The sequence below is a fragment of the Myotis lucifugus genome, unplaced genomic scaffold (assembly GCF_000147115.1).
Source record: "Myotis lucifugus unplaced genomic scaffold, Myoluc2.0 scaffold_73, whole genome shotgun sequence".
NCBI classification, from domain to species: Eukaryota; Metazoa; Chordata; class Mammalia; order Chiroptera; family Vespertilionidae; genus Myotis; species Myotis lucifugus.
In genome coordinates, this window is record NW_005871121.1 from 4,212,682 (window position 1) to 4,239,067 (window position 26,386).

Sequence of the window (26,386 nt, forward strand, 5' to 3'; positions counted from 1 at the left end):
ATATGATTATGTTAACATAACAAAAATGGCATTTAATAAGATTCAACATCTGTTCAGGATAAGAATATTATTCAAGATAAAATGAGCACAAGAAAGAAACTTCTGAATACTTATCAGAAATGTAGAGAAAATATCATAGTTAATGGTGAGGCTTTCAGAGGTTCCCAGAACCTCTGAATGTGACTTTAGATTGTTGCAGATGTAATAAAGTAGAGTGGGCCCTTAATCTAAGGAGATCCTTATAAGAGGAAAAGAGAGAACACAGGGAGAGCACCCTGTGAGATGAAGGCAGAGGCAGATATTGGAGTGATGCATCTACAAGTCAAGGGCCAACAAGGATTGCTGGGAACTACCATGACAGGATTCTCAGAGCCTGCAGTGGGAACCACATTGCCAACACCTCTTGGTTTTCCATTTCTAGCCTCTAGAACTGAGAAAAAGAATGATTTTTCTTTCAAGTTATCCATTTTACGCTGCTTTATTACAACAGCCCTAGGAACTGAATACATATCCAAAATGTTAAGGTTCTTTAAAGTTGGGTGACGAATACATGGGGGTTATATTATTCTCTCCATATATTTTTATATTGTATCCTAAAACTAGTTAAAAACTAACTCCCACTAATTTGATTGAATTTTCTATAATGAACTTTTTGATGGAGTTTAAAAATAAAATAGATGTGTGCGTAGTTGGCAAAATGAGCAGTAGCAACTGTACATTTCCTGCGGTCAGTTAAGGGTTTCAAATATTTTTAAAAAGTTGGGGGAGGGCAAACTCAGCATCAGAAAAGTTGCTCTTGGCAAGTATCCAATATGGAAAATAATTGTGCATCTGGACCTAGTTATAAAAAACAAAGGTAATTAGACTACAAAAATATTCACATAACCATTGGGGTTGAACCCTAGTTCATCTACTTAATTAGCTAGATGGCATTTAACAGATTATTTGCTTGGCTTGGGTTTTCTCATTTATAAAATGGAGAGTATTATATCTACATTATTGCATTATTGTGAGTATGAAATAATACATAAAATATCAAGCATTCAGTAAAACTCAAATTGAAGCTTAGATTATTGTTAATAGCAATAGCATTGTAAATTACTGTAATTCAACAAATTATAAAAGTGCTATACTTGAATTATCAGCTAGGACAGCTTGTCCATTAATTACCTTGTGAGTAACTTTATTCCTGTGTATGGCATTCAGAACTTTTTGCTTTAAGTGTTATTGCTGATACGATGTTGGGGCTTTCTTTGATGTACCAAGAAGTACAAAATTAATCTGATATAGTTTCCTCGTGGTAAGGACCATTTGTTCTGGTTTGCTCTCAATCATTACACCATACATAGCCTCCCATCTTGCATATATGTGCTTTTGTTAAGACATAAACATTATAAAACCAGATTTTGTGGAACTCAGTCTCTCTAGTTTCTATAATTGTTTCAGCTGTGGCCCTTCTTGCTTGATTTTATTAAATGATTGCTGAGAGAAAAGTATTGAGGAAATTTATCAAATAATTTAAAATGAAAACTTAAGTAAAGGTTGGATGTAGAAACTCAAGATAAAAGTTTAAGACAATTAGAAACAATTCAGAAGTTGAAGAGAGGATAGGAAGGTCAATACCTTGTCCATGTTATCCACTTGGAGGTAAAGAGCTTCTCATCCAGAGGTTATTTTCAGGTGAACTATCACTTTCCCTCTTGATTTATATGGATTTATATATCATTTAGTTTTCCCACCTGCATAATCGCTGTTAGCATAATCTCAATTAAATAGATTAGAACAACAGTAATTCAACTCCAGGTCTTGCCCAGAACTAGATTTTTATGTGGATTTTACAAATACTTTTACTTTCTCACATGATGATAACTTCTTTCCTTAAATCTCAAATGACATTTTGAGTCATTGGTGGCATGATTGTTCTTGCAGTTTGACATGGATTAGTAATGTAACAATTAGTAGGTGAAACATGCTTCTTGGACTGGACTCCTGGGGAGGCTATGAATAACAGTGGGGCATATCAGGTCCTTTTATGCCACAGAATCACCTTCTATATTTATAAAAGGCTAAGTGACCATCCAACCGGCCAGTACCTATTATGTGCACTGACCACCAGGGGGAAGACACTCAATGCAGGAACTGCCAAGCTGTGGTGACTTGGCAGTGGTGGTTCTTGGGTGATGCGCCCCAAAACCAGAGAGGAGGGAGCCCGATTCCTTCCCAGCCAGCGCAATTCCACTTTCGGCTGTGGGGTATGTTGTTCCTGGGGCACTGTTGGGCCCTGAATCTGGTTTACTGCACACTTGCGTTTGCATTCTACACCCTGACAGCAACTTTGCAGAGTGCCCACTCGCATTCCAGGGCACCTTGGGGGATGTTGGAGAGCTGGTTTTGGCCCAATCCCCACAGGCCAGGCTGAGGGGCCCCTTTCATCTGCAGATGCCCTTAGAGCCACAGCGTCACCCTAGGTGCAGCCGGCCAGGGAAGGACCGTGGGAGGTTGGCTCCAGGGCGTGTCCGGCCCAGCCCCGCCAGCCACCACTGGGACCGCCTGCATTAGTCCCTGCACTGGAGCCAGTGCACAAGCTGGAAGACCTGAGTGAGAGTTTTCTTATTCTCCCCTCCCCCCCTCACTCTGCAGACACCCTTTGAGCCATGGCACCGCCCCAGGAATTCTAATTAATTTCCTTTCAATGTGCATGAATCTGTGCACTGGGCCACTAGTTGTTATATAAAATCAAATAAGTAATTGATTTTACACAAATTAGTATACTAAGCTCTGGATAAAGAGAAGGGAATATGGCAAAGTCCCAACTCAAAGAGCTTATAATTGAGAGACAAAAGAACCTTTATAAGAGGGAAGAAATAAATTAACACTGTTTTCAATACCTGCAGGAAAATATCACAGGGCAGTACATAATTTTTTAAGGATGTAGAAAAATGAGCAACAAAATAGTCCTTATTTTAAAAAATGTACAAAGTGCCCAGCTGGCGTGGCTCAGTGGTTGAGCATCGACCTAGGAACCAGGAGGTCACGGTTGGATTCCCGGTCAGGGCACATGCCTGGGTTGCGAGCTCAGTCCCCAGTGTGGGGCATGCAGGAGGCAGCCGATCAATGATTCTCTCTCATCATTCATGTTTCTATTTCTCCCTCTCCCTTCTTATCAGAAATCAATAAAAAAATTAAAAAATGTAAAAAGTATTTTATTTTTAAAAATTTAATTCTCAACTGAGGATATGTTTATTGGTTTTAGAGAAAAAGGAAAGGAGAGAGAGAGGGGGGGAGAGGGAGAGAAAGAGAGGGACAGAAAGAGAGCGAGAGAAAGAGAGGGAGAGAAAGAGGAAGAAAGAAGAGACATCAGTGCATTACCTTCTGTACTCGCCCTGAATGGGGATCAAACACAACCTCTGTAGGTGTGCTGTCGGGCAATCAAACCTGCAACCTTTTTAGTGTACTAGATGACACTTCAATTTATTTAAATATATTCTTATTGATTTCAGAGAGAAGAAAGGAGAAGGATAGAGAGATAAAAAACATCAATGATTAAAGAATCATTGATCAGCTGCTTCCTGCACACACCCAACTGGGGATGGAGCCCACAACCCAGGCATGTGCCCTGACCAGGAATCCAACCAGCGACCTCCGGGTGCATAGGACAACATTCAACCAACTGAACCGTACTGGCTGGGCTGTTTTTATTTTTAAATGTACATATAGTACATGCAGTTTTGTTCTTGTTTGATTTCAAGATTTATTATGTTACAGTAATTAGGAAATGTAGTAGTAACTTAAAGACAGATATATAGATCAATAGGACAAAGCAAAAAGTCCAAAAATAGATCCACACATATATAGTCAATTAACTTTAAAAAAATACATTATTTTTGACAGTATTAGATGTCTCCTATTCCCCCCCCCCCAACATCCCCTCTCCACCCAGGCCCCACTCCACGTTAGGCCTTCACCATGCTATTGTCTTATCCATGGGCTATGCATATATGCATATAAGTTCTATGGTTAATCTCTTCCTGTGGCCCACATCTCACCCTCTCTGATATCTGTCAGTCTGCTCCATGCATCCATGCCTCTGGACCAATTTTGCTCATCAGTTTATTTTTTCATTAGATTCCACATATAAATGAGATCACGTGATATTTGTCTTTCTCTGAGTGGGTTATTTCACTTAGCATGATGGTCTCCGGGTCCATCCATGCTGTCTCAAAGAGTAAGAGGTCCTTCTCTTCTATGAATGTATAGTATTCACTGTGTAAATGTACCTCGGCTCTTTTATCTACTTATCTACGGATGGGCACTTGGATGTTTTACAGGTTTTTGCTATTGTAAATAGCGCTGCTATGAACATAGGAGTGCATACATTCTTTCTAATTGGTGTTTCAGGATTCTCAGACTATATTTCTAGAAGTGGGACCACTGGGTCAAATGGCAGTTCCACTTTTAATTTTTTGAGGAAACTCCATGTAGTTTTCCACAGTGGCTGCACCAGCCTGCATTTGCCCGAGCAGTGTACAAGGATTCCCTTTTCTGTACATCCTCACCAGCATTTGTTATTTGTTGATTTATTGATGGTAGCCATTCTGGCAGGTGTTTAATTTGCATCTCTCTGATGACTAGTGACGTTGACCATTTTTTCTGTATGTCCACTTTGGAGAAATGTCTATTCACGTCCTTTGCCCATGGAATTTTTGTGTTGTATGAGTTCTGTCTATATTTTGGAAATTATCATTAGTATGTATCATTAGTGAATATGTTCTCCCATACCATGGTTTCACCATTTTTGGTGATGGTTTCTTTTGCTCTCCAGAAGCTTTTTATTTGGATGTAGTCCCATTTGTTAATTTTTTCCCTTTGCCCTAGGAGATGTATCAGTGAAAATTCTGCTACATGAGATGTTAGATTTTGCTGCCTATAGTTTCTTCTAGAATTTTTATGGTTTCACATCTTATGTTTAAATTTTTTATCCATTTTGAGTTTAGTCTTGTATATGGTGTAAGTTGGGGGACTAGTTTCACTTCTTTGTGCACATACCTATCCATTTGCCAACACCATTTATTGAAGAAACTGTCTTTACACCATTGTTTGCTCTTGCCTCCTTTGTCAAAAATTAAGTGACCATAATGGTATGAGTCAGTTTCTGGGGTCTCTGTCTGTTCCTTTTATTTATATGCCTCTTGTGCCATTATCATGCTGGTTTGATTACAGTGGCTTTGTAGTATAGTTTGATATCTGTTATTGTGATCCCTCCACTTTGTTCTTCTTTCTCAAGATTGCTGTGGTTGTTCTGGGTCTTTTTTGATGCCATATAAATTTCTGGAATATTTGTTCTATATCTATGAAATATGACTATGGTATTTTTATAGGAATTGCATTGAAACTCTAGATTGCTTTGGGTAGTATGAATATGTTAATGATGTTAATTCTTTCAATCGATTGTTTGTATCTTTCTCAGTTTCTTTTTCCAGTGTCCTATAACTTTCCAAGTATAGGTCTTTTACCTCTGGTTATGTTTTTTTCCTAGGTATCTTATTTTTGTTGTTGTTGCAATAGTAATTGGGATTATTTTTTTAGTTCTCTTTCTGAGAATAGGAAAAAGAAAACAGAAAAGAAATAAAAATTAAAAATAGTAAACAAATTGAAAAAAGAATAGACTAAAAGGAATGATAGAAATAAGAGAAATAGAAGAATAGAAGAAAGGGAAAGGAAGACAAAAACAAACAAACAAACAAACCTTTGTATCTGCTATTTGTGGAGCTCGCTGGATTTCTCTCCGTGTTGTTAAATGTGGCCCCTTGGTGCGTGGGTCTCAGGCCTCCCAGGAAGTTCTGTGCTGCAGGCCAGTGAAAGTCGCTGTCCCTGCTTGACCCTGGGCAACCTGACGGACATCCTGCAGGGCCCATCCCCAAGTAGTCCAGCGGGCAGGCCCTCCGTGGGCCAGAGGCTGGGTCTGCCTGGGGTCTCAGACCTTGATATCCCTGTAATGAGCTGCTTTCCATCCCCCCTCGGAACTGGACTCTGCACTGATATCCGGGTCCTCGTCAGGATGGTAAACACTCTCACGTTGGGGGTATTGCCCACAGCTTGTAGGAGACCCAGGCAGTGCTTGCTTCCTCTCCTTCCAGTGCCTCAGCTCTGCCTGGGTCACTGACACCCCCTTGTTGTCACCCCAAGCAGGAGAGGATATTAAAAAAAAATACCCAACCCCGCTTGACGTTCTAATCTTTCAGCATGGCCGGCCCTCCTTGGTTGGAGCCTCCTCCCAGGCTTCCACCAGGCCAGATGTCCGACTTCCCTGCTGCCAGGCCAGCCACATGGGTGCAGATTTTCAGCCCAGAATCGTTCCACAGGTGGGGCCTCATCCTTCCTTGAGGTGGGGAGGATTGCCCCTCCTTGCCAGGACCTTTCTCTGTCCCTCATTCTGCTCTCCACTAAAAGTTCTTTCAGAGAATCATTGGACCCTTAGGTTCACTGCTGGCTGAGCCGGTCAGTCCCCTCTGCTGGTCCGGAGTTCTGTGTGGCGCCTCCTGCAGACACAGATTGGGGTGAAATTTCCAGGCTGGTGTTGTAACCAAGCACTAACTGGCCCGAATCACCACTGATTCCACTGCCTGATGCCATGTGGGCTCCCGTTTCCTCCTCTGTTTCTCTGGATTGGAAATCCTGCGTGGGGAGGAGGCTCCACGTTCCCAGGGGCAGGGGGTGGGCTGCCACACCTTCCCTCTGGCGGGAAGATGCTGCGCAGCTGCGGGAACTGGCTCACCCACTTCTCCTGTCCTGTCCCCTCTCGATGCTCCCTGCTCACAGTATTTCAAAGCAGCGATTTTTTAGCTGTTTTTTCAAGTGGAATGTTCTTCAGTTTAGCTGCAAGTCTGGTCCGGTGCTGGGAGCAAGTGGACAGAACTTCCCTAGACTGCAACCATCTTGCCACCCTTCCAGTACAGGCTGTTTTTGCTGTAAAATTGAAGTTAACAGCTTTGAATGCTGTAGTTCACAGTAGGAAGGGCATAATTTGGACTGGATTCACCAGAGGAGGATTACAGGATCTGACTGCATCTTGGGCTGGAAAGAGAAGGCCTTCTGAGTTCTTGAGAAAGTTGGTGGCATTTAGAACTTTTTGCTTTAAGATTATTGCTGGGATGCTGTTCAGGCGTATTAGGCACCGGGCAATACAAATCTGATACCATTTTTTTTCTTGATAATGACTATTTGGCTTATGATTTGAGATATGACTATATTTCTATAGATAGATATGTGTCTAGATTCATGTATCTTGACATATAAAACAGAATTAAAGGAAGATTTTTTAAATTCAGCAGTCTGTTTGCTTATATAGTAAAAACAGTTGTTACTTTATGGCTGTATATCATTCCATATTTATTCCATTATTCCATATTTATAACATTTTTCAGATACAGAGATGTGGATGGAATTTGTTCTTGACTTTTAGACAGAAAATGTAAAACAGATGGCCTCTGATTCTGTGATATTAAATAAGCCCTTTTCTGGACAACTGTTGTCAAAGTAATTCTTAGCTGAAGGAAGAGTTGTCAAATCATTGCCCGCCCTATTATTTTTTTCAAATGGGTGGCTGTGTAAAGCAGAGGTTGCCATAGCTGCTGCTATGTCTTGATAATTTGAAGAATAAGTGCTTGAAAAGCCAACCATTTGTCAGGGACTCCGAGCAAGTTTTATTGTGCTAGTATGGGGGTAAGAAAGAGGAAACAAAGATTTACAAAAATGAGTAAGATGACACTGCTCCTCACAAGACATTCTAAATCATGTGAAAGTATAGATGTAGAAGCACCTCCTATATGAACTAGGGTAGAATTAAATGACTGTCAAATTGTTACAAAAAGGATGTGTCATAGCACCAGGTTGTTGTGGCTGGGAAAATTGCAAAAGGGAGATTGAGAGTTGTCTTGAAGGACGAGAAGAATTTTATTTGGTGGAAAATGGAAGAAAAAAAAGAAAGATGCTTTATAGAATTGGGAAGTGCCTGCCACGCTAGCGGTGTGCTTGGTGATTGGTTTACGAATAGATGTGAAACAGATCATCTGATACACATCATGGCCCCAGGAGGCAGGCGTTACTTCCCCATCTTACAAATGAGGACACTGAGGCTCAGTGAGGCGCACCTCACACAGCAGGCGTGTGGCGGAGCCTGGGTTTCACAGCAGGTCTGTCACACAGATGGGTGCTTCGGTACAGATTCTGCTAGTGTGAAGACTTCATCGTCGTGTTGTTTCTTTGCTGTTGCCTCCCAAGAGGGTTTACCTTACCTAATAAATGAGTAAGGGTTTTGTGACCTGTGAACCGGAGAAATATAAGGGGTCTAAGTGGGAAAATCTCCTTTCTTGCCTGTGCCCTGCTACTTGTGACTGCTAAGAGCTCTCAGAGTTAACCGTGCTCTGTGGAACTGGTCTTAAGAAGGCCAAGCACTGCAAACCTTCGGTGATGCATTGTGGCATAGGAAGGTCTATAAAATCTACTTCAGAGTTCTAGGACAACTTGGAAATGGCCGAGTCCCAAAAGCAGCCTCCACACTTGGCCTTCATCTTTGGCTCTGATGAACTACAGGAGCAGAATAGCTTGTTAAGAGAACAGGATAAGTTCTGGTGGTTATTAAAAAGATAAATCCAGTCTAAATGGTTGGGTTACTATTAAGATGTGTTTTGTCCTAGGCTCCCGGTAACAATGCCACCAAATACCACCCTTCATCTTGTGTTTACCTAAGGATGTTCAGCTCCCTGCTTTATCCCTCCCAATGCAGAGGCTGTGGTGTGAGACTTCCCCCATTACTTCCCAGACTAGTAGTGGGTTTCTACTCTGTTGGTTACCATTTCAGCTTCTAACTCAGATTGAATGAGAAGAAAAAGTTGTTTAGTTGCAAAGTTATATAGACCGTGGCTTGAATTCAGAATGCAGAAGAGAGTATAATTTAAGTAGTTTGATTTATACCCACAAAAATGTTAAAAGATTTGGTCATATTCCAAATGCTCATTTGTTTTTATATTTAGGTATGGACATAATAAATCTATTTGCATGAGTATTAAATCTATAAAAGAATTCAGGGTTGAACTTTTTATGCATAGTCTTAACAACTCTGTATTCTAACAGACATAATCACCCTCATAAAGATAAAACTAAATAGATACATTATTGCATGAGGAATAGTATAAGTTAGAATGCAGAGGATAATGACATTTTCAATTTAATTCAACCTTCATTGAGAACCTATGGTGTGCTAGATACTGTGCTGGAAACTTAGTATTGAAGAAAACGAGAATTAATAAGATTTAATCTCAGTCCTCAAGAGATTAATAGAATAGATAATATTGTAGAGAGACCTGTATCAGTTGCTGCATAATGTACTACTCCGCACCTTAGTATATACCAGGGCAATTTTTCTTATAAACTATAAAAAAAGAGTCAGCATCTGTTACTGCTCAGCTGTCCCTAGATTGGCGAGGTGATTCTTCAGATCGTGGCTAGAGTCAGTCACGTGACTGTGACCAGCTCAGGATCACATAACATCTCTGTTCATCCTAAGCTCTTGCATGTTTGCCCATCTGTACATGGATCTACGGGGACCTCAGCTAGGCCACAGGGCTCTCCTCCAGATACTTTCTCCTCCTCTCTCAGGCTGGCATTCCTTCCTAGGGGTGGCGGGGAGGAGTGCAGAGCTCCTCAGCCTTAGGCTCAGAAATGGCACATCAGCACTTCTGCTCAGTCTGTTCACCCATGTATGTCACCAGGCCACAGATTGAAGAGGAGGAGAGAGAAATCCCACCTTCTCATGGAAGGACCTGTTAAGTCACATTGCAAGAGGTGTGTCAGTACAGGAAGGGAAGACATTGAGGGCGATTCCCCATCAATGTACCTCTCGTAGGGTAGTTTGTAGGCAGTTTTGCAGAAGGGACAAAGCCTATTGTCGGTCTTGCATATAGTGATTGCGGCCGTAGCATAGAGAGGCTCATACTTCTGCCCTAGGAACTCGGGTGTTGTCCTCTGGCTAGAGGGAGCCATATAGGTTTCAAGCCAGCAGGAATGCCTGTGTAAACTTCATTACTTTTTTCCTATAGGTTGTTCTGGGAACAGAATGAATTCAAGGTGAGAAAAACGGTGATGGGGGATTCGATGCTATTGCAAAATTCTAGGCTGTGGGGATGATTATGAAGGCCAAACTAAAGCAGTCAGGAGCTTATTTATTCAAGTGTGGCAAACCTGTGCATGGGAATCCCTCACTCGCACAAACACTTCGGAGCCAGGCACTGTGTTAGGTGTTTGAGAAACGTCAGTGAGTATTTCCCTATGTCACAAAGCCTTCTTGGGCCTTGGGAGCTCTTCACAACGTGCACTTTACTCAGGAATCCCACTGGTAGGCCTACAGATAAATAGAGAGGAATAGTAATCCTGTGTTACATAGTGAAGAAATCATGGTTAGTGGTCTGGTGATGTAAAATATGTCTGTTCTGGCTGTTTATTTTCCCAAAATACTTAATTACCGAAGTTTTAATGTATTAAAAGCTGTTATATTGGTTAATAGAAAGAATAATGAAAGAGGAGCCTGAGTAAATTTTGTGATTTTCATGCATCTGTACCTGACCTATTGTAGTGTGTGACTATCAAGGTAGTTCAGAAGCTTATGTATTAATTGTAACATTTACCATATCCCATTTTAGCATATTTAGATCTTTGCTAAATTCAAAAATAGTGTGAGAAAAAAGTATCTGAAAAATATGTTTTCTTCTTTCTTAATCCTCATCCAAGGATATGTTTTCATTGATTTTGTGTGTGTGTGTGTGTGTGTGTGTGTGTGTGTGTGTGAGAGAGAGAGAGAGAGAGAGAGAGAGAGAGAGCAGTTGCTTTACATACATGCCCTGACCGGCAATGAACCCACATCTTAGGTATGTGCCCTGACCAGGAATCAAACACACAACCTTTTGGAGTACAGGACGACACTCCAGCTAACTGGCCACCTGGCCAGGGCTAAAAAAGGAATTTTATTGTATATGTTAGAATATGTAGGAGTAGTGATTAACTTATAGGAGAAATTTAGGAGAAAATACATTAATGTTTATGAGGATTTACCAATTTGCAAACAAATGTAAAATTTTTAAATTTAGTTTTACCTTTAAAAATCTTTAAAAATAAATATACTGCTTTCAGAAAATATTTGCTGTTCTTAGTAAACGACTGAGAGCAAGCATTCTGTTCCTGCCAAACCCCATTATGATGCATTTAATTACTCAGAGAAAACCTATATAGTTGTTTTCAAGCTTAAATGCAAACCCAGTGTGTTTTGTGTCTTCTTTGAGATCTCTAATAATGGCATAGCCCTGGATATTGTGACTTGTGGAGTAATTTATTGAAGCCTCTTCGGTATTCCCTGCACCTTAAATATGCTGTCTGGGCAATGCTATGTGAGTGTATTTGACTACTTTTCTTAGAAGAATAGTGATTTCTGGAAGTTTGAACATTTTTAACAGAGGTTGATGAACAGCAGAGGGCTAGAGATAAGCTGATTTTCCTCCCCTAGCTTGATGAAAATTATAACCTTTTTGAAATTGTAATTGGGACCTAGAGGTTAGGATACATGCATACACCTAGTTTGTATGTAACTTGTTTCTCCTGTCTAGATGATGACCTTCTTAAGAATAGGGCCATATTGTGTCCCTTATAATATAGGTTCTGGCTCATAGCAGTGTGTCCAGTGAGTATTATATATGTTTGTTGTGGTTTATGGTTATTATTTTTTAAATATATTTTTATTGATTTCAGCAAGGAAGGGAGAGAGAGAGAGAGAGAGAGAGAGAGAGAGAGAGAGAAATATCAATGATGAGAGAGTTGCTAGTAATCATTGATTGGCTGCCTTCTGCACACCCCCTACTGAGGATCGAGCCTGCAACCCATGCATGTGTCCTTGACCGGAATCAAACCCGGGACCCTTCAGTTCACAGGCCAACACTCTATCCACTGAGACAAATCAGCGAGGGCTGTGGTTCATGATTATTTAAGTGTCATTTCTTTGAGTAAACCTCAGGAGTTTAGAGCCTGTGCTCAGTCCAGGAAGGGTTTTCCACACAAGGATAAATCTTGATTAACTGAGCCAAGCAAGATAGTCTGATTTACAGGCTTTATTAGTCATGCCTTTGTGAAGCACTGCTAGAGTCATTGAAGGAAGCCATTGACGGTAGCTTCCTGGGAGGAGTCGGGGGAAATTCTCTTACTCTCAGATACGGGAGAAGAACAGTCTCTCAGTGCTTCTGGGTGTGGGCTGCCATGCTGCCTTTGGAGACCTGGAACAATAGTGGTCACATCAGGCGATCATGAAGTGAGCCTACGTAAGAAGATGAACGTACACCTTTCCCTGCTACTCAAAGCAGAGTGTGCCTGTGAAACCTTTCATACGCCCAAATGGTATAACACAGTGATTCTCAACCTTCCTAATGCCGCGACCCTTTAATACAGTTCCTCATGTTGTGGTGAACCCCAATTTCATTGTTACAAATTGAACATAATTAAAGCATAGTGAGTAATCACAAAAACAATATGTAATTATATATGTGTTTTCTGATGGTCTTAGGCGACCCCTGTGAAAGGGTCGTTCGACCCCCAAAGGGGTCGCGACCCACAGGTTGAGAACAGCTGGTAGTGAAGGAGCCATTACCATTAATTTATATGGAAAAATTTTTAGCATTCCCAGAGCCCAAAATAACCTACTAAATCATAGCAAATACACTCCATTACTTCCTGTTTTGCACTAAACATAAGACCCTTATGGGCTCTTTTAAGTTTTTCTGATACCTCAGGACACATTTTGCTAATGGGTGCACAGACTAACTCAGCATAAAGCACAGATGCTCACAGACACAATACAAAGCTATGATGGGATGATGCTGAGATGCTGAGGGTGTTTCCCAGGGAAGGAGCTGGCGGTGAGCTATGATGACTGGCTGCAAAACAAATGCTGAATGCTGTTTTCACTTAAAAAAAATTATTGATTTTTGAGGCGGGGGGGGGGGGAGGGGAGAGAGAGACATCAATTAACACTTAACTAATGCATTCATTGGTTGATTCTTATATGTGCCCCGACTGGAGATTAAACCTGCAACCTTGGCATATTGGGATGATGCTCTAACCCAGCGGTTCTCTACCTGTGGGTTGCGACCCCTTTGGCGGTCAAACGGCCCTTTCACAGGGATCGCCTAAGACCATCCTGCATATCAGATATTTACATTACGATTCATAACAGTAGCAACATTACAGTTATGAAGTAGCAACGAAAATAATTTTATGGTTGGGTCACAACATGAGGAACTGTATTTAAAGGGCCAGAAGGTTGAGAACCACTGCGTCTAACCAATTGAGATACCTGGCCAGGCCTCACTTTTCACCTTTTTTCTTTTGTTTTGTTAATACTCTCCCAAAGATATTTTTTCCATTGATTTTTAGAGAGAGTGGAAGGGGGGGGGAGAAAGAGAGAGAGAGAGAGAGAGAGAGAGAGAGAGAGAGAGAAAGAAATAGAGAAAAATTGATGTGAGACACATCGATTGGTTGCCTCCTGCATGTGCCCCAACCATGTGAAGATCGAACCTGCAACCCAGGTATGTGCCCTTGACTGGGAATCAAACCTGTAGCCATTTGGTGCACTGGCCGACACTCTTAACCACTGAACCACATGTGGCAGGGCTCACCTTTTTTCCATAAAGGTGAAAACTCTTTGGATTTCCTTTGGTTAGCGAAAACAGCTCCTCACTAATGTAGGTCCTGCGTAAAAGTGAAGTGGCGGAACCTGAACTCTCGAAAAGCAGGGCACACCTGTAAAGAGGCCAAACGGCCAGGTGGCAGGAGCAGGGACTTTGGACCCACTGGATCAGTCCACCCCAGGGGTCTGTGCCAGTCCTCCTTAGCCTGCCTGGGAAGTTCAGCAGAAGGAAGGCCCAGTTAAAACCTGGCTGGTGAAAAGGAAGGCGTTCTGTGTATTGGGTAAGTGCTGCTAAGGAACAGATTCGAGTAGTGGCTGTTAGCTGGCACCCGCCTTTCTCTCCCACTCAAACAGTCTGGCCCCAGGATAGAAGACTGAGATCTGGTGCAATAAAATGAATGCATTGTTTTCAGTCTTCATGAGCTAATAGGTGGTATGGGCAGGTCTGGACTGTTTCTGAGGGCTCCACAGTTTCTATTCCAAGGAGAACAGGAAATGGGGGTGGTTTGAGGGCATCGTCCTTGGTGGATGCATTGTCAGTTACTAGTATAAAAGCTTACTCCATGATGAGAGCTCAGGCGTGATTGTCCATCAGGGATCAGTGAGTTCTGGGATGGATCCTCCCCCCATGGCTGTCCCATTGGAGAATAGTTTCTTAGTCTTATTATTGGCACTGTGGGCCAGATAGTGATTTATTGCACAGGCTGTCATGTGCATTTTAGTATGTTTAGCAGCATTCCTGACCTCTACCCACCAGATGCCAGTAGTTCTCCCCCGTGTGACAACCAAAAATGTGTCCAGAAATAGCCAAATACCCTTGGGAGGCAAAATCACACCCCCCACCTTGGGAACCAGTGTGGTAGAGATAAGGGATTGCTTCTTACAGGTAGGTGCATTTGTCCTAAGACTCAGGCAGGAGAGCAGGGAAGTTCTACCTACTGTTGTCTTAACTACAGTGAGAAAAACACAGAGAATTCATAAATTCTTCAAATTGGTCTCTTCAACTACACAAAGAATCTCTAGGTTTCAGATCAATTTTGAGCCTAAATATAGTTACTGTTTAAACTCTTCACCCCTAAAGTTCAGCAAACTAAAAAAGTAAAGTTAGAGTCACATCATTAAAAAAAATCCCACCCCAAATGTTAAATAACCACAGATTTAACGAACAGCTTTTAATATGATGATGTAAATTGTCTTCTGAGTGAGGCTACATTTTGTAGATGTTCATAGGAAAAGCCAGGAATTCACACTTTGTTTGAACCTGGGAACAGTCTACATGGAAAGACAATGCAGATGTGAGCAGAACAATGTCTCAATACAACTGTATGAATGGGGCAAGTTGATTGGTTCCAATTTTATTTTTAAAAGCAAGTATTAACTAAAATATTACAGGCTGGTAAGTATAATAAATGGTTTTTACAAAATGCCTAAATTCTCACCCTGGTCAGTATGGCTCAGTGGTTGGAGTGTCGGACCACACAGGGAAGGGTTTGGGTTTGATTCCCAGTCAAGTGCACATACCTGGGTTGCAGGATCAACCCCTCTCCAGTTGGGACATGTATGGAGGCAACCAGTCCATGTGTCTGTCTCATGTCAATGTCTGTTCTCTCTCTCTCCCTCTCTCCCTCTCTCCCTCTCTCCCTCTCTCCCTCTCTCCCTCTTTCCCTCTCTCCCTCTCCCCCCCCCTTCCCTTCCACTCTATCTAGAATCAATGGGAAAATATCTCCAGGTGAGAATTAACAAAACAAAAAGACTGAATTATCTCCACATGCCTCTGATTGAAATGTTGGTGTCCATTTGCACACTGGGAAAGGGGATCTCCCCCCCCCCCCGCTTTTTTTATCCCCAGGGTTTTATATGCAGGCCTCATACATGGAAATGTCTTATGTAGTAAATAATAAATGTTTGAATGCTTGTTGCCAATGTATTGACTCCCTGAAACAGACTTCCGTGAAATTTTAAAATCAAGTCAAACAAGCATTAACACATCTTTAAAGTAGTGGAGATTCTGTAGTTCGCAACCTTAAAGTAACAGTGAATTGTGACAGCTGTGGTCATCCTTCCTCTGTGGTAACCCTCTTCCAGTTACCTCGTCTGCTAATTCAACCTTCAAAGTAAAGATGTCTCTCTATCTTCACTGATATTTCAGGAGGTGGAGCTACTCGCTTCTTCTGCTGCAGCTCATCTCACCAGTCCATTCTCCTCCTCCTCCTCCAGTCCGTTTTCCTCATAAGGCAGTCAAAGCACACGTCTTTAAAAGTGAACACTTGGAGACACTTATATGTCATTTCCCAGCTTAGAGCCCTTCAGTGCTTCTCTTGTCCTTGGGACATAATCCAAAATCCTTACTCTAACGTTCATGACCCTGAACATGGCCTGCCCTTTGCCTCTCCTCCCTCATCACCCTTAGCTCTCTCCTTTCTCACTTTGCCAAACTTCTGTTTCTTCAGATCCTTTCTCTTGCCATCTTCGTATCTTGGGGTCCTGAAACAGCGGTTGTTCCTGCCTGAAATCTTCTTAACTCCTTCTTTGCTTGGGCAATTCTGATTTAGGTTTCAAGTCTTAGGCTAAGCATCACTTTCTTAGAGAGCAGTGCCCTGGACTTCTTTAATCAGAGTTCACTCCCTGTTACATCTCTTCTTTCTCTCGATACTCTGTTTTCTTTTCAGAGCCCTTCTCACGACTTGCACTTAAGCATTTCTCTGTGCATTTGTTTAAAATCTGCCCTCACTGGATAACGCGCTCTACAAAGTAGGCGTATGTCTGTGTTCTTCTTTGATGTAGGACCCATCTTAGTATTTGTCTAGCACAGTCATGGCGAACTTTTTGAGCTTGACATGTCAACATTTTGAAAAACCCTAACTTAACTCTGGTGCCCTGTCACATATAGAAATTTTTTGATATTTGCAACCATAGTAAAACAAAGATTTATATTTTTGATATTTATTTTATATATTTAAATGCCATTTAACAAAGAAAAATCAACCAATAAAATGAGTTCGCATGTCACCTCTGACATGCGTGTCATAGGTTCGCCATCACTGGTCTAGCACATAGTACAATTGCAGTAGCTGTTTTTGTGAATGAAGCTGAATTCTCCTTGCAAGATGACAATATATTGGGCTAACAATGTAAATTTATATTACACTGTCCCCATGTTGAGTCTTTAGGCCTGCGCAAGCATTTGCTATTGGAAGACGCTAGGAATGATTTGTTCCTGCTTCCCATAGAATGGCATTTTAGGTAGCATACCATCCAAGAAAACTAGCGACTGGCCAGGTACGTGATGGCTGCTTTCCCTGACAGATAGTAAAACAATGAGTATGAACATGGTTAGGCAGCTTTTCAACCTATCCAGAATGAGGAAAGAAACCCAAGACTGTAAATATAATATTCTGTTTATTCATTGCTTTAGAGTTTATTCAAATTGTTAAAAACCATGAGTCATTGCTTAGTTGCTTTTTGGCCAATAGGATTTCAGTATGCAGTGCACTAACATAAACTCTTGGATTGGCTTAACTACCTCTGATGTCACAATTCACCCATTAGGAAGTCATAATTTTCTTGAAATCACATTGTGCTAACAACTCTTGTTTCATTGTCAGAAAGGTTATCTACACAAAATAAAAATACTGGAAGGAGCAAGATATCTTTGATCCAGGCGGACCTTTTCCATTAACGTGCTTTAATTATCACCTGTGAACAATTGAAGCTAGCTCTTTTTTTTTTTTTTACTTTCTTTTATACTTGGCGTTTTGTTGTTCATGCGTGTCAGTTCATAGGCAAATGGAGGAATGAGCCTGCTTAGAATTACTCCTTCAACTCATAGTTCTGTTTCATCTCGACTCTTGAGGCTCAGCATCTTCCTCCTGCTTAGCCTCCCTGACGCAAAAGGAAAAGCCATTTGGACAGCCCACCTGAATATAACATTTCAGGTGGGAAACCGCATTATATCCGAACTAGGAGAGAGTGGAGTATTCGGGAATCATTCTCCCCTGGAAAGGGTGGCCGGTGCGGTGGTACTTCCGGAAGGATGGAATCTGAATGCTTGTCATTCTCTGACCAACTTCAGCAGGCCTCAGCCGGAAGACTCTTGGTTGGCCCTCATTGAACGGGGAGGCTGTACTTTTACGCATAAAATCAATGTGGCCGCAGAGAAGGGAGCCAACGGCGTGATCATCTATAACTATCCAGGTACTGGCAACAAAGTATTTCCCATGTCTCACCATGGCACGGGGAATACAGTTGCAGTGATGATAGGCAACTTGAAAGGACTGGAACTCCTGCACTTGATTCAGAAAGGAGTCTACGTGACGATCGTCATTGAAGTGGGGAGAATGCACATGCCATGGCTGAGCTATTACGTCATGTCTCTGTTCACCTTCCTGGCTCCCACAGTCGCCTACCTTTTCTTGTACTGTGCCTGGAGACCACGAGCGCCCAATTCTTCCACCAGGAGGCGAAGACAGATAAAGGCAAATGTGAAGAAAGCAATTGCTCAGCTTCCACTGCGGGTGCTCAGAGAAGGGGATAAGGAACTCGATCCCAATGAACACAGTTGTGTTGTTTGCTTTGACACATACAAACCCCAAGATGCAGTACGTATTTTAACTTGCAAACATTTTTTCCACAAGGCGTGCATTGACCCCTGGCTTTTAGCCCGGAGGACGTGCCCCATGTGCAAGTGTGACATTCTGAAAACTTAAGAAACCCAGAGAATTTTCTGAAGATGTAACCAAGTCTTTTCAAAGATTAAAATTAGATGAGTTCTTTTAGCACTATATGTAGAAAGAAAATTCAACTCCAGCTTCTCTACCCAAGTACCAAAGAGGGTGAAATTTGTGTGTTTTTAAAATAAAACTCCATATCATGCTCACCTATTTGAACTTGTTGTTTTTCTAAGAAGTTTTTGTTGTTATACATTTTTGCTCTTATTTGCATAAGGACATTAGCATATGTTAAAAGCAAATTAGTCTTTACCTTCTAATTACAGTGTCACATTGATGTCACAGAGAGTTAGTCATAATATTTTAATGCAGTGGTTCTCAACCTTCCTAATGCTGCGACCCTTTAATACAGTTCCTTGTGTTGTGGTGACCCCCAATTTCATTGTTACAAATTGAACATAATTAAAGCATAATCACAAAAACAATATGTAATTATATATGTGTTTTCTGATGGTCTTAGGCGACCCCAGTGAAATGGTCATTCGACCCCTAAAGGGGTTGCGACCCACAGGTTGATAACAGGTGTTTTAAAGGTTTTTATGTTAATTTTTATACTTTGTTACCATAGTTTCTTTAACATTTGATATCTAATATCTCTGCTCAATAAACTTTATTATAGGATTAGATATTGATTTAATGCTCCATTAATTAATTTTATTAATAACCAGAGGATCTGGTTTCCAAAGTTACTAACTGGGTAGGTAGTATCCTATATAATAAAAGCGTAGATGCAAATTGTCTCCTCGACCGGGAGTTGTCCGGTAGTTCAACCAGGGGATGGGACAGGCCGGGGGGAAGGGAGGGAGGCCCTGGCTGGCATCTGGCAGCCGCTAGGGACCCTACGAGTGCATGGATTTTGTGCACTGGGCCTCTAATATTCTTAATAATTATTTCAGACTAGAGGCCCAGTGCACGAAATTTGTGCATGGGTTGGTTCCCTATGCCTGGCCAGTGATCAGGGCCGATTGGGGCCGTCTGGCTGCCAGCCAGGGCCTTCCTTCATTCTGTGCCACCCCTGGTGGTCAGCGCACGTCATAGCGAGCGATCGAACTCCTGGTCTCCCAGTCGAACTCCTGAGGGGACACTATGCATATTAGGGTTTTTTATATATAGATGATAGCACTTTTAGTTATGTAACTAAAACTATTTTAAATTGTTATAGGTCTCATTTAGGGCAGCATTGCAAAAAATCACCTTTGTTTACCAGAGCACTTTAAATCCTACCATAGTAGGATTCAGCTGTGGTCATCAGATTTCCCTTCTAGAAATAAGCTAGTAAATGCTTTTCTTCTCAAAATACTGGTGTCTCTCTTTAATAATGTCGAAAGTGCAGAGTTGAAATTTTCAGTTGCCCTTCTGAATTCTGTCTTTTGCTTTACTTTGCCTTTTACTCTTTTCAAGCATATGAATAAACCCCTGTGTAATCATGAGAGACTGAAAGATTTGGGTTACATTGTTTTGATGAAAATCTGTCTTTATGGACAATATGCTGAACCACTGATGTCCCACTCAGATGGCACTTTGTGTGTCCACACACTTCATACTAACTATACTGTCTTTTTAAAGAGTGGGCTGTATATGGAAGTACAATCAGATTAATGGCCTTTGGTAAAGGAAATTGACCATGATGAGCTGAGCATTTCATGTCAGTAGTCTCTTATTATGCTACTTTTTGCTGGGCACACATGGCCCTTTTCTCCTTCCTCTTTCCTGCCTCAAGTAATCATGCTGTTGATTCACAGTTCATAAGAAGTACTAGCATCCGTTGTCTTAGTGAGACCCAACCAAAAGTGTCTCTTAGCATCCTGTGCATAGAGGTCAGAGGCATTCATGTTCAAGGTCAAAATCCTTCACTGATTTCCTAGCTGGTGAATAAGAACCACTGAAATATACCCCCCAAAAAGTGTATGGCAGCCCCAGTGACTGCCCATGTTTGTTAGTTCACACTCTTTGGCTTGAATGTCAGATGGTGCCATTGACATAAGTGTAGCTAAAATATAGGCAGAGCTGACAGTGTGTATGTGAGGTCTTCCTCTAGGGATGTTTGTTGATTTTGGCAAACATTTTATTAAGAACATCTGTGGCCTTTAATAGTCACTGCTGTGGTGGTTGTTTTTTTTTTTTAATATATTTTATTGATTTTTTTTTTTTTTTTACAGAGAGGAAGGGAGAGGGAGAGGGATACAGAGTTAGAAACATCAATAAGAGAGAAACATTGATTCAGCTGCCTCCTGCACGCCCCCTACTGGGAATGTGCCCGCAACCCAGGTACATGCCCTTGACCGGAATCGAACCTGGGACCCTTCAGTCCGCAGGCCAACTCTCTATCCGCTGAGCCAAACCGGTTAGGGCTGTGGTTGGTTTTAAGTGGGGACCTTGAAACTCTTCTTTTTAAAATCAGTAGTTACACTTTTGTTGACAATGAGTGATACTAAACTAAAACTGTTGTATTTAAACTTTCCTGCACCCTTCCTTTTCTTCCCTCAAAATATTGTTAGGTTATTAACAGATGTCAAGGTCTGCAGAGAAATGAGATTCATGTTTCTGTCTTTCCTGCTGTCACTCCTATATCTGATCAGTGTTAAGTGTGAGGAAGTGAGGCTGGTGTCATTTAACAGGATACCCTACTTTAAAAAATCAAATCCACACCAAACTTCTGAGGAAGCTTTTAAGTCAATTTAGTACAGTGGTTTACATGATAAGTAAAAAATGTGCATTTTAACCAAATGAGAGTTAAAAATGATATTACAGAATTAGTCATTTTTACCATGTATTTGGCGGCAGTGCTAATTTTAAGTTATTTTGTTAAAACTTGCCATTTTCTTGAAAATATTTATTTTGAAGAAAAATTATAGTTATACTAGTGTCCCAGTGCATGGATCTGTGCACATTGAAAGGAAATTAATTAGAAGAAATATTTTAATATCGGTGTTTGCATCTTGCTAATGGAAAGAAAATTGGATTCTACCGAGGTTCCTATCTACCTACTCCAGGACTTCTGTGAGGATCAAATGAGATGAGGCACGGGAAAACACTTCACAAACATTTGATTAAATTGTAAAGTGTTTGCACCTGGCTATAAAGCAAGTGGGGTTCCTGGGCTGAAGAAACTCCAAGGATGTTAGTCACTAGGGAGAGGAAGCCAGGCATTGCTACGTGATGTCATTACCCGGCGCCCACAGCCACTGTTTCCGGGCTGGGCTGTGGTCCGCATTTTGCACCACGGGGTCTCGGCAGTGCTGATTTGGTGGGGTGTCACTCTGGGGTGGTAGTGGGGCCTGTGTCCCACTTGGGGAAGCTGAATATTGATTTGTTGGTGCCAGGTCTGTGGTGCCATTTATTTTTAAATAGTCAGTACACATCATGGCAGCTCCTGCATTGAGTGTTTGCCCCCTGGTGGTCAGTGCGCATCATAGCTACTGGTTGGACAGACTGACACTTAGCCTTTTATATATATACTAGAGGCCCGGTGCACAAAAATTTGTGCACTCGGGGGGGGAGGGGAGGGTCCCTCAGCCCGGCCTGTGCCCTTTCGCAGTCTGGGAACCCTCTGGAGATAACGACCTGCTGGCTTAGGCCTGCTCCCGGGTGGCAGAGGGCAGGCCCAATCCCTAGGTGCAGCCCCTGGTTGGGCTCAGAGCAGGGCCGATTGGGGAGTTGGGGTGCCGCCCCCTGTCATGCACAGAGCAGGGCGGATCGGGAGGTTGCGATGCCACCCTCAGTCACCCTCAGGGTAGGGCCGATTGAGGGGTTGGGGCACCGCCCCCTGTCATACTCAAGGCAGGGTCGATGGGGAGGTTGCAGCGCCACCCCATGTCACGCACAGAGCAGGGCCAATCAGGGGGTTGGGGCGCTGCCCCCTGTCACTCACAGAGCAGGGCCCATCAGGGGGGTTGGGGCTCCGTACCCTGTCACGCACAGAGTAGGGCCGATAGGGGAGTTGGGGCACCGCCCCCTGTCACACACAGAGCAGGGCGGATCAGGGGGTTGGGGCGCCGCACCCTGTCACACTCAGGGCAGGGCCGATGGGGAGGTTATGGCTCTACCCCTGTCACACACAGAGCAGGGCCGTGGGGGGGGGGGGGGCGCGGGGGTTGGGGTGCTGCACCCTGTCACACACAGAGCAGGGCCAATCAGGGGGTTGGGGTGTTGCACCCTGTCACACACAGAGCCACAGTGCAATCAGGGGGTTGGGGAGCTCCCCCCTATCAGGCACAGAGCAGGGCTGATCAGGGGGTTGGGGCGCCTTCCCCTGTCACGAACAGAGCAGGGCGGATAGGGAGGTTGTGGCCCCGCCCTGTCACACACAGAGCCGCAGGGTGATCAGGGGGTTTGGGTGCTGCCCCCTGTCACGCTGATCCCGGTGCCGGGAGGCATATTACCCTTTTAATATATTGGATAGAGGCCTGGTGCATGGGTGGGGGCCGGCTGGTTTGCCCTGAAGGGTGTCCTGGATCAGGGTGGGGGTCCCCACTGGGGTGCCTGGCCAGTCTGGCTGAGGGGCTAAGGGCTGTTTAAAGGCTGGCGGGTGACTGAAGCTCCCAACCGCTCCTTTTTTTCTTTTTTATTCTGGGCCAACTTTAGCTCTGAGGCTTGGCTCCAGCTTTGAGGCCTCGGCCTGCTGAAAGCAGGTATCTGGTTTGTTTGGGTTCTATAATCGAAACACTGTTTCAACTCCAGGTCTGAGATCCCGGCTGGCTGAAAGCAGGTTTCTGGGGTTTTGTTTAGCTTCTATATTTGTAACAATGTTTCAAACTGCAAGCTCAGAGGCGGGCAGCGGCAGGCGGGCAACGTTGGAGTCCTCTGTCACTGAAGCAAGCAAGCCTCATGTTCGCTTCAAGCTGCCTGTCTGCTGGCCGCCATCTTGGCTGGCAGTTAATTTGCATATCGCCCTGATTAGCCAATGGGAAGGGTAGCGGAGTGACACCAATTTACATGTTTCTCTTTTATTAGTGTAGATATAGACTAGAGGGCCATTGCACAAAATTAGTGCATGGGTATGGTCCCTAGCGGCTGCTGGCCGCCAGCCCGGGGCCTTCCTTTGTTCCGCGCCACCCCCTGGTGGTCAGCACACATCATAGCGAGTGATCGAACTCCAGGTCAGTGGAACTCCTGAGGGGACACTGCATATTAGGCTTTTAAATATATATAGATAGCTTTCTTTCATATGCATATCCTTTCAGGTTTTAAAATGCATGTGTTGTATGAATTTTATATTTAATTTTTAGTTTAATTGTGGTATCTGCTAACATTATTTGCCACTCAGGGATGAAATTTAGCTTATAACAACTTAGAAAAATCACCCATAACAACATTAAAACCTTCAAGCCAATTTATTTTACAGGATGCTCTAAGCCAGCGGTTCTCAACCTGTGGGTTGCGACCCCTTTGGCAGTTGAATGTCCCTTTCACAGGGGTCGCCTAAGACCATCCTGCATATCAGATATTTACATTACGATTCATAACAGTAGCAACATTACAGTTATGAAGTAGCAACAAAAATAATTTTATGGTTGGGTGACATCATGAGGAACTGTATTTAAAGGGCCAGAAGGTTGAGAACCACTGCTCTAAGCTCTTATCTAATTGGCTGTTGCCTTTTATGTCATAATCACATCACCCAACAAACAGTAAGCAGTATGTAGAGTTACAGCAGTGAAACTAGGATTTTTTCCCCCCAATGTAAAGTTTTTCTCTCTCTGCCTCTAATAAAACATCTGCAACTCATACAACATCTTTAAGAATTTCTCACAAAATCATGCTGGAAGACGGTGGAACCTGTTTTCACCCGGAAGATTTTTTTCATTTTGATATTTTAAATTGATTGCCAACAGATGTGGGAGCCATCTCTTTTCATTGGATTGGTCCTTGGCTTACTAGGCAGAGAGAGATGAATCTACTCCAGATTGGCACTCAGAGAAACAGCACTGCATCGACCTGGCTGATGAAATTTACTCTTCTTTGGCTGCTTAGTCGGAACTGCTGCAGAGCCAGCGCTGTTTGGACCGCTTACATGAACATATCATTTCATGTTGGGAATCGCATGCTGTCAGAGTTGGGGGAAACTGGAGTATTTGGAAGAAGCTCCACTCTGAAGAGAGTGTCCGGAGTTATTGTGCCACCAGATGGAAAATCGCAATATGCCTGCAGTCCCAGTACCAGCTTCAGCAGATCGGAGAACTCAAAGGTGTGGCTCGCACTTGTTGAACGGGGAGGTTGTCCCTTCACACAGAAAATTAAGGTGGCCGTTGAGAAGGGAGCCAGCGGAGTGATCGTCTACAACTTCCCAGGAACCGGCAACCAGGTTTTCCCCATGTCTCATCAGACCTTTGAAGACGTTGTGGTCCTGATGATTGGTAACTTAAAAGGCATGGAGATTCTGCACTTGATTCGGAAGGGAGTTCACGTTACAGTCATGGTGGAGATGGGGAGGAAACACCTCATCTGGATGAATCACTATTTTGTCTCTTTTTTGATTGTCACCACCGCTACGTTTACGTACTTCGTCTTTTATCATATTCGAAGGCTTTGGGTAGCCAGGGTTCAGAGCAGGAGATGGCTGCGCTTAGCAACAGATCTCAAGCTAGCATTTGGCCAGCTTCAGCTCCGGGTACTGAAAGAAGGGGATGAGGAAGTAAGTCCCAACGGAGATAGCTGTGTAGTTTGCTTCGAGCTCTACAAGCCTAACGACACAATTCGTATTCTGACTTGCAAACATTTTTTCCACAAGAATTGCATCGACCCCTGGATTCTGTCACATGGAACATGCCCCATGTGCAAGTGTGACATTCTTAATGCTTTGGGAATCCGAGTGGATGTTGAAGACGGAACACAGTCACTGCAAGTTCTGATGTCAAATGAATGGCCTGGTATTTTATCACCTAGTGAAGAGGGGACCGTTAGTGAACTTCCTCCTGCAAGGCAGCCAGATAAAGCGACCCACGTGGGAGAGTCAGCGCAGCGCCCTCCTTCTCCGAATGACAGCCAGCCTAACTCGGCAGAAGACGTTCATCCTTCACCTTGATAGCATGACCTTTGAGGAAGCGGATTAAACCTGTTTGTCAAACCAGGTTCTAATACTGACAAGCAGTTTGCTTGAAGTGTGGTTTTGTGTCCTTTTTTGTTACTTTGGTAATTTTCTACATTCTTTGTCAAGCCCTAAAGACAGAAAAAGAAAAGAAAAAAAAGGCCTAGTAGGATTTAAAAAAAAATCTTTGCTAAATGTAACTTTTTGTCATTGTATGTTACTCCTGTGAGTATAGATGTTTATTTGTATGTACACATGCATGTTAAAAGCAAGGACAAACTTTTCTCCCTAGGTGTTTTTTGTATTATATATATTGACTTTATTTTAGTAGGAAAATTGTTAATATATTTGCATGTTCCTTATAATCCCAAAGCTATAAATTAAGCTTGAAAAACTAGTTATCTTTGCTGTGCTAGGAAGAGTAAAATGTATCTTTTGATAGTTACAGTACAGTATAATTTGACCTCCATTGTGCTACATGTTTTTATTCTTGTCATAAAAATTTGCTTTATAGAATTTTATTCTTACTCTTGGCAAATAATTCTGTTCAAGCTATTAGTACATTCAATGTGATCTGCAATCTTAAAAGTAAAATAGTAGCACTCTTAAAGTGACTAGCAAGTATTTCAGTGCCCAATATTTCTTATCATAATTGTTACATGTTCATAGTGTGTAGAAAGGCTTAAATGAAAAAGAATTCCTAAGATATTTAGTCACAGTGCATTTACTTCCTATATGTTTTGTATTACCCAATTTATTTATTTATTTATTTATTTATTTATTTATTTATTGCTATTAAATAAAATGTTTAAAATATTCCAGATTATTTTGGAGATAAGTGTCACACTGTAGAATTTTAATATGACACCTTGGGATTCTGTTCATTTTGTTCACTGCGTTTCCAGGAGT

The 26,386-nt window shown here is 42.5% G+C and overlaps 3 protein-coding genes across 3 annotated transcripts in view; all 3 read left to right on the forward strand.

The window, feature by feature from the left end:
* Positions 1 to 26,386, forward strand: part of CADPS2 (calcium dependent secretion activator 2) — a 378,380-nt gene that overhangs the window by 19,310 nt on the left and 332,684 nt on the right.
* Positions 17,478 to 18,576, forward strand: RNF148 (ring finger protein 148). Its single transcript, XM_006090506.3, has one exon. It carries the CDS (start codon positions 17,518 to 17,520, stop codon positions 18,427 to 18,429), a length of 912 nt encoding a protein of 303 aa, XP_006090568.1. The 5' UTR covers positions 17,478 to 17,517; the 3' UTR covers positions 18,430 to 18,576.
* RNF133 (ring finger protein 133) lies at positions 24,335 to 25,474 on the forward strand. The gene has a single exon (XM_023755337.1). It carries the CDS (start codon positions 24,341 to 24,343, stop codon positions 25,472 to 25,474), a length of 1,134 nt encoding a protein of 377 aa, XP_023611105.1. The 5' UTR covers positions 24,335 to 24,340.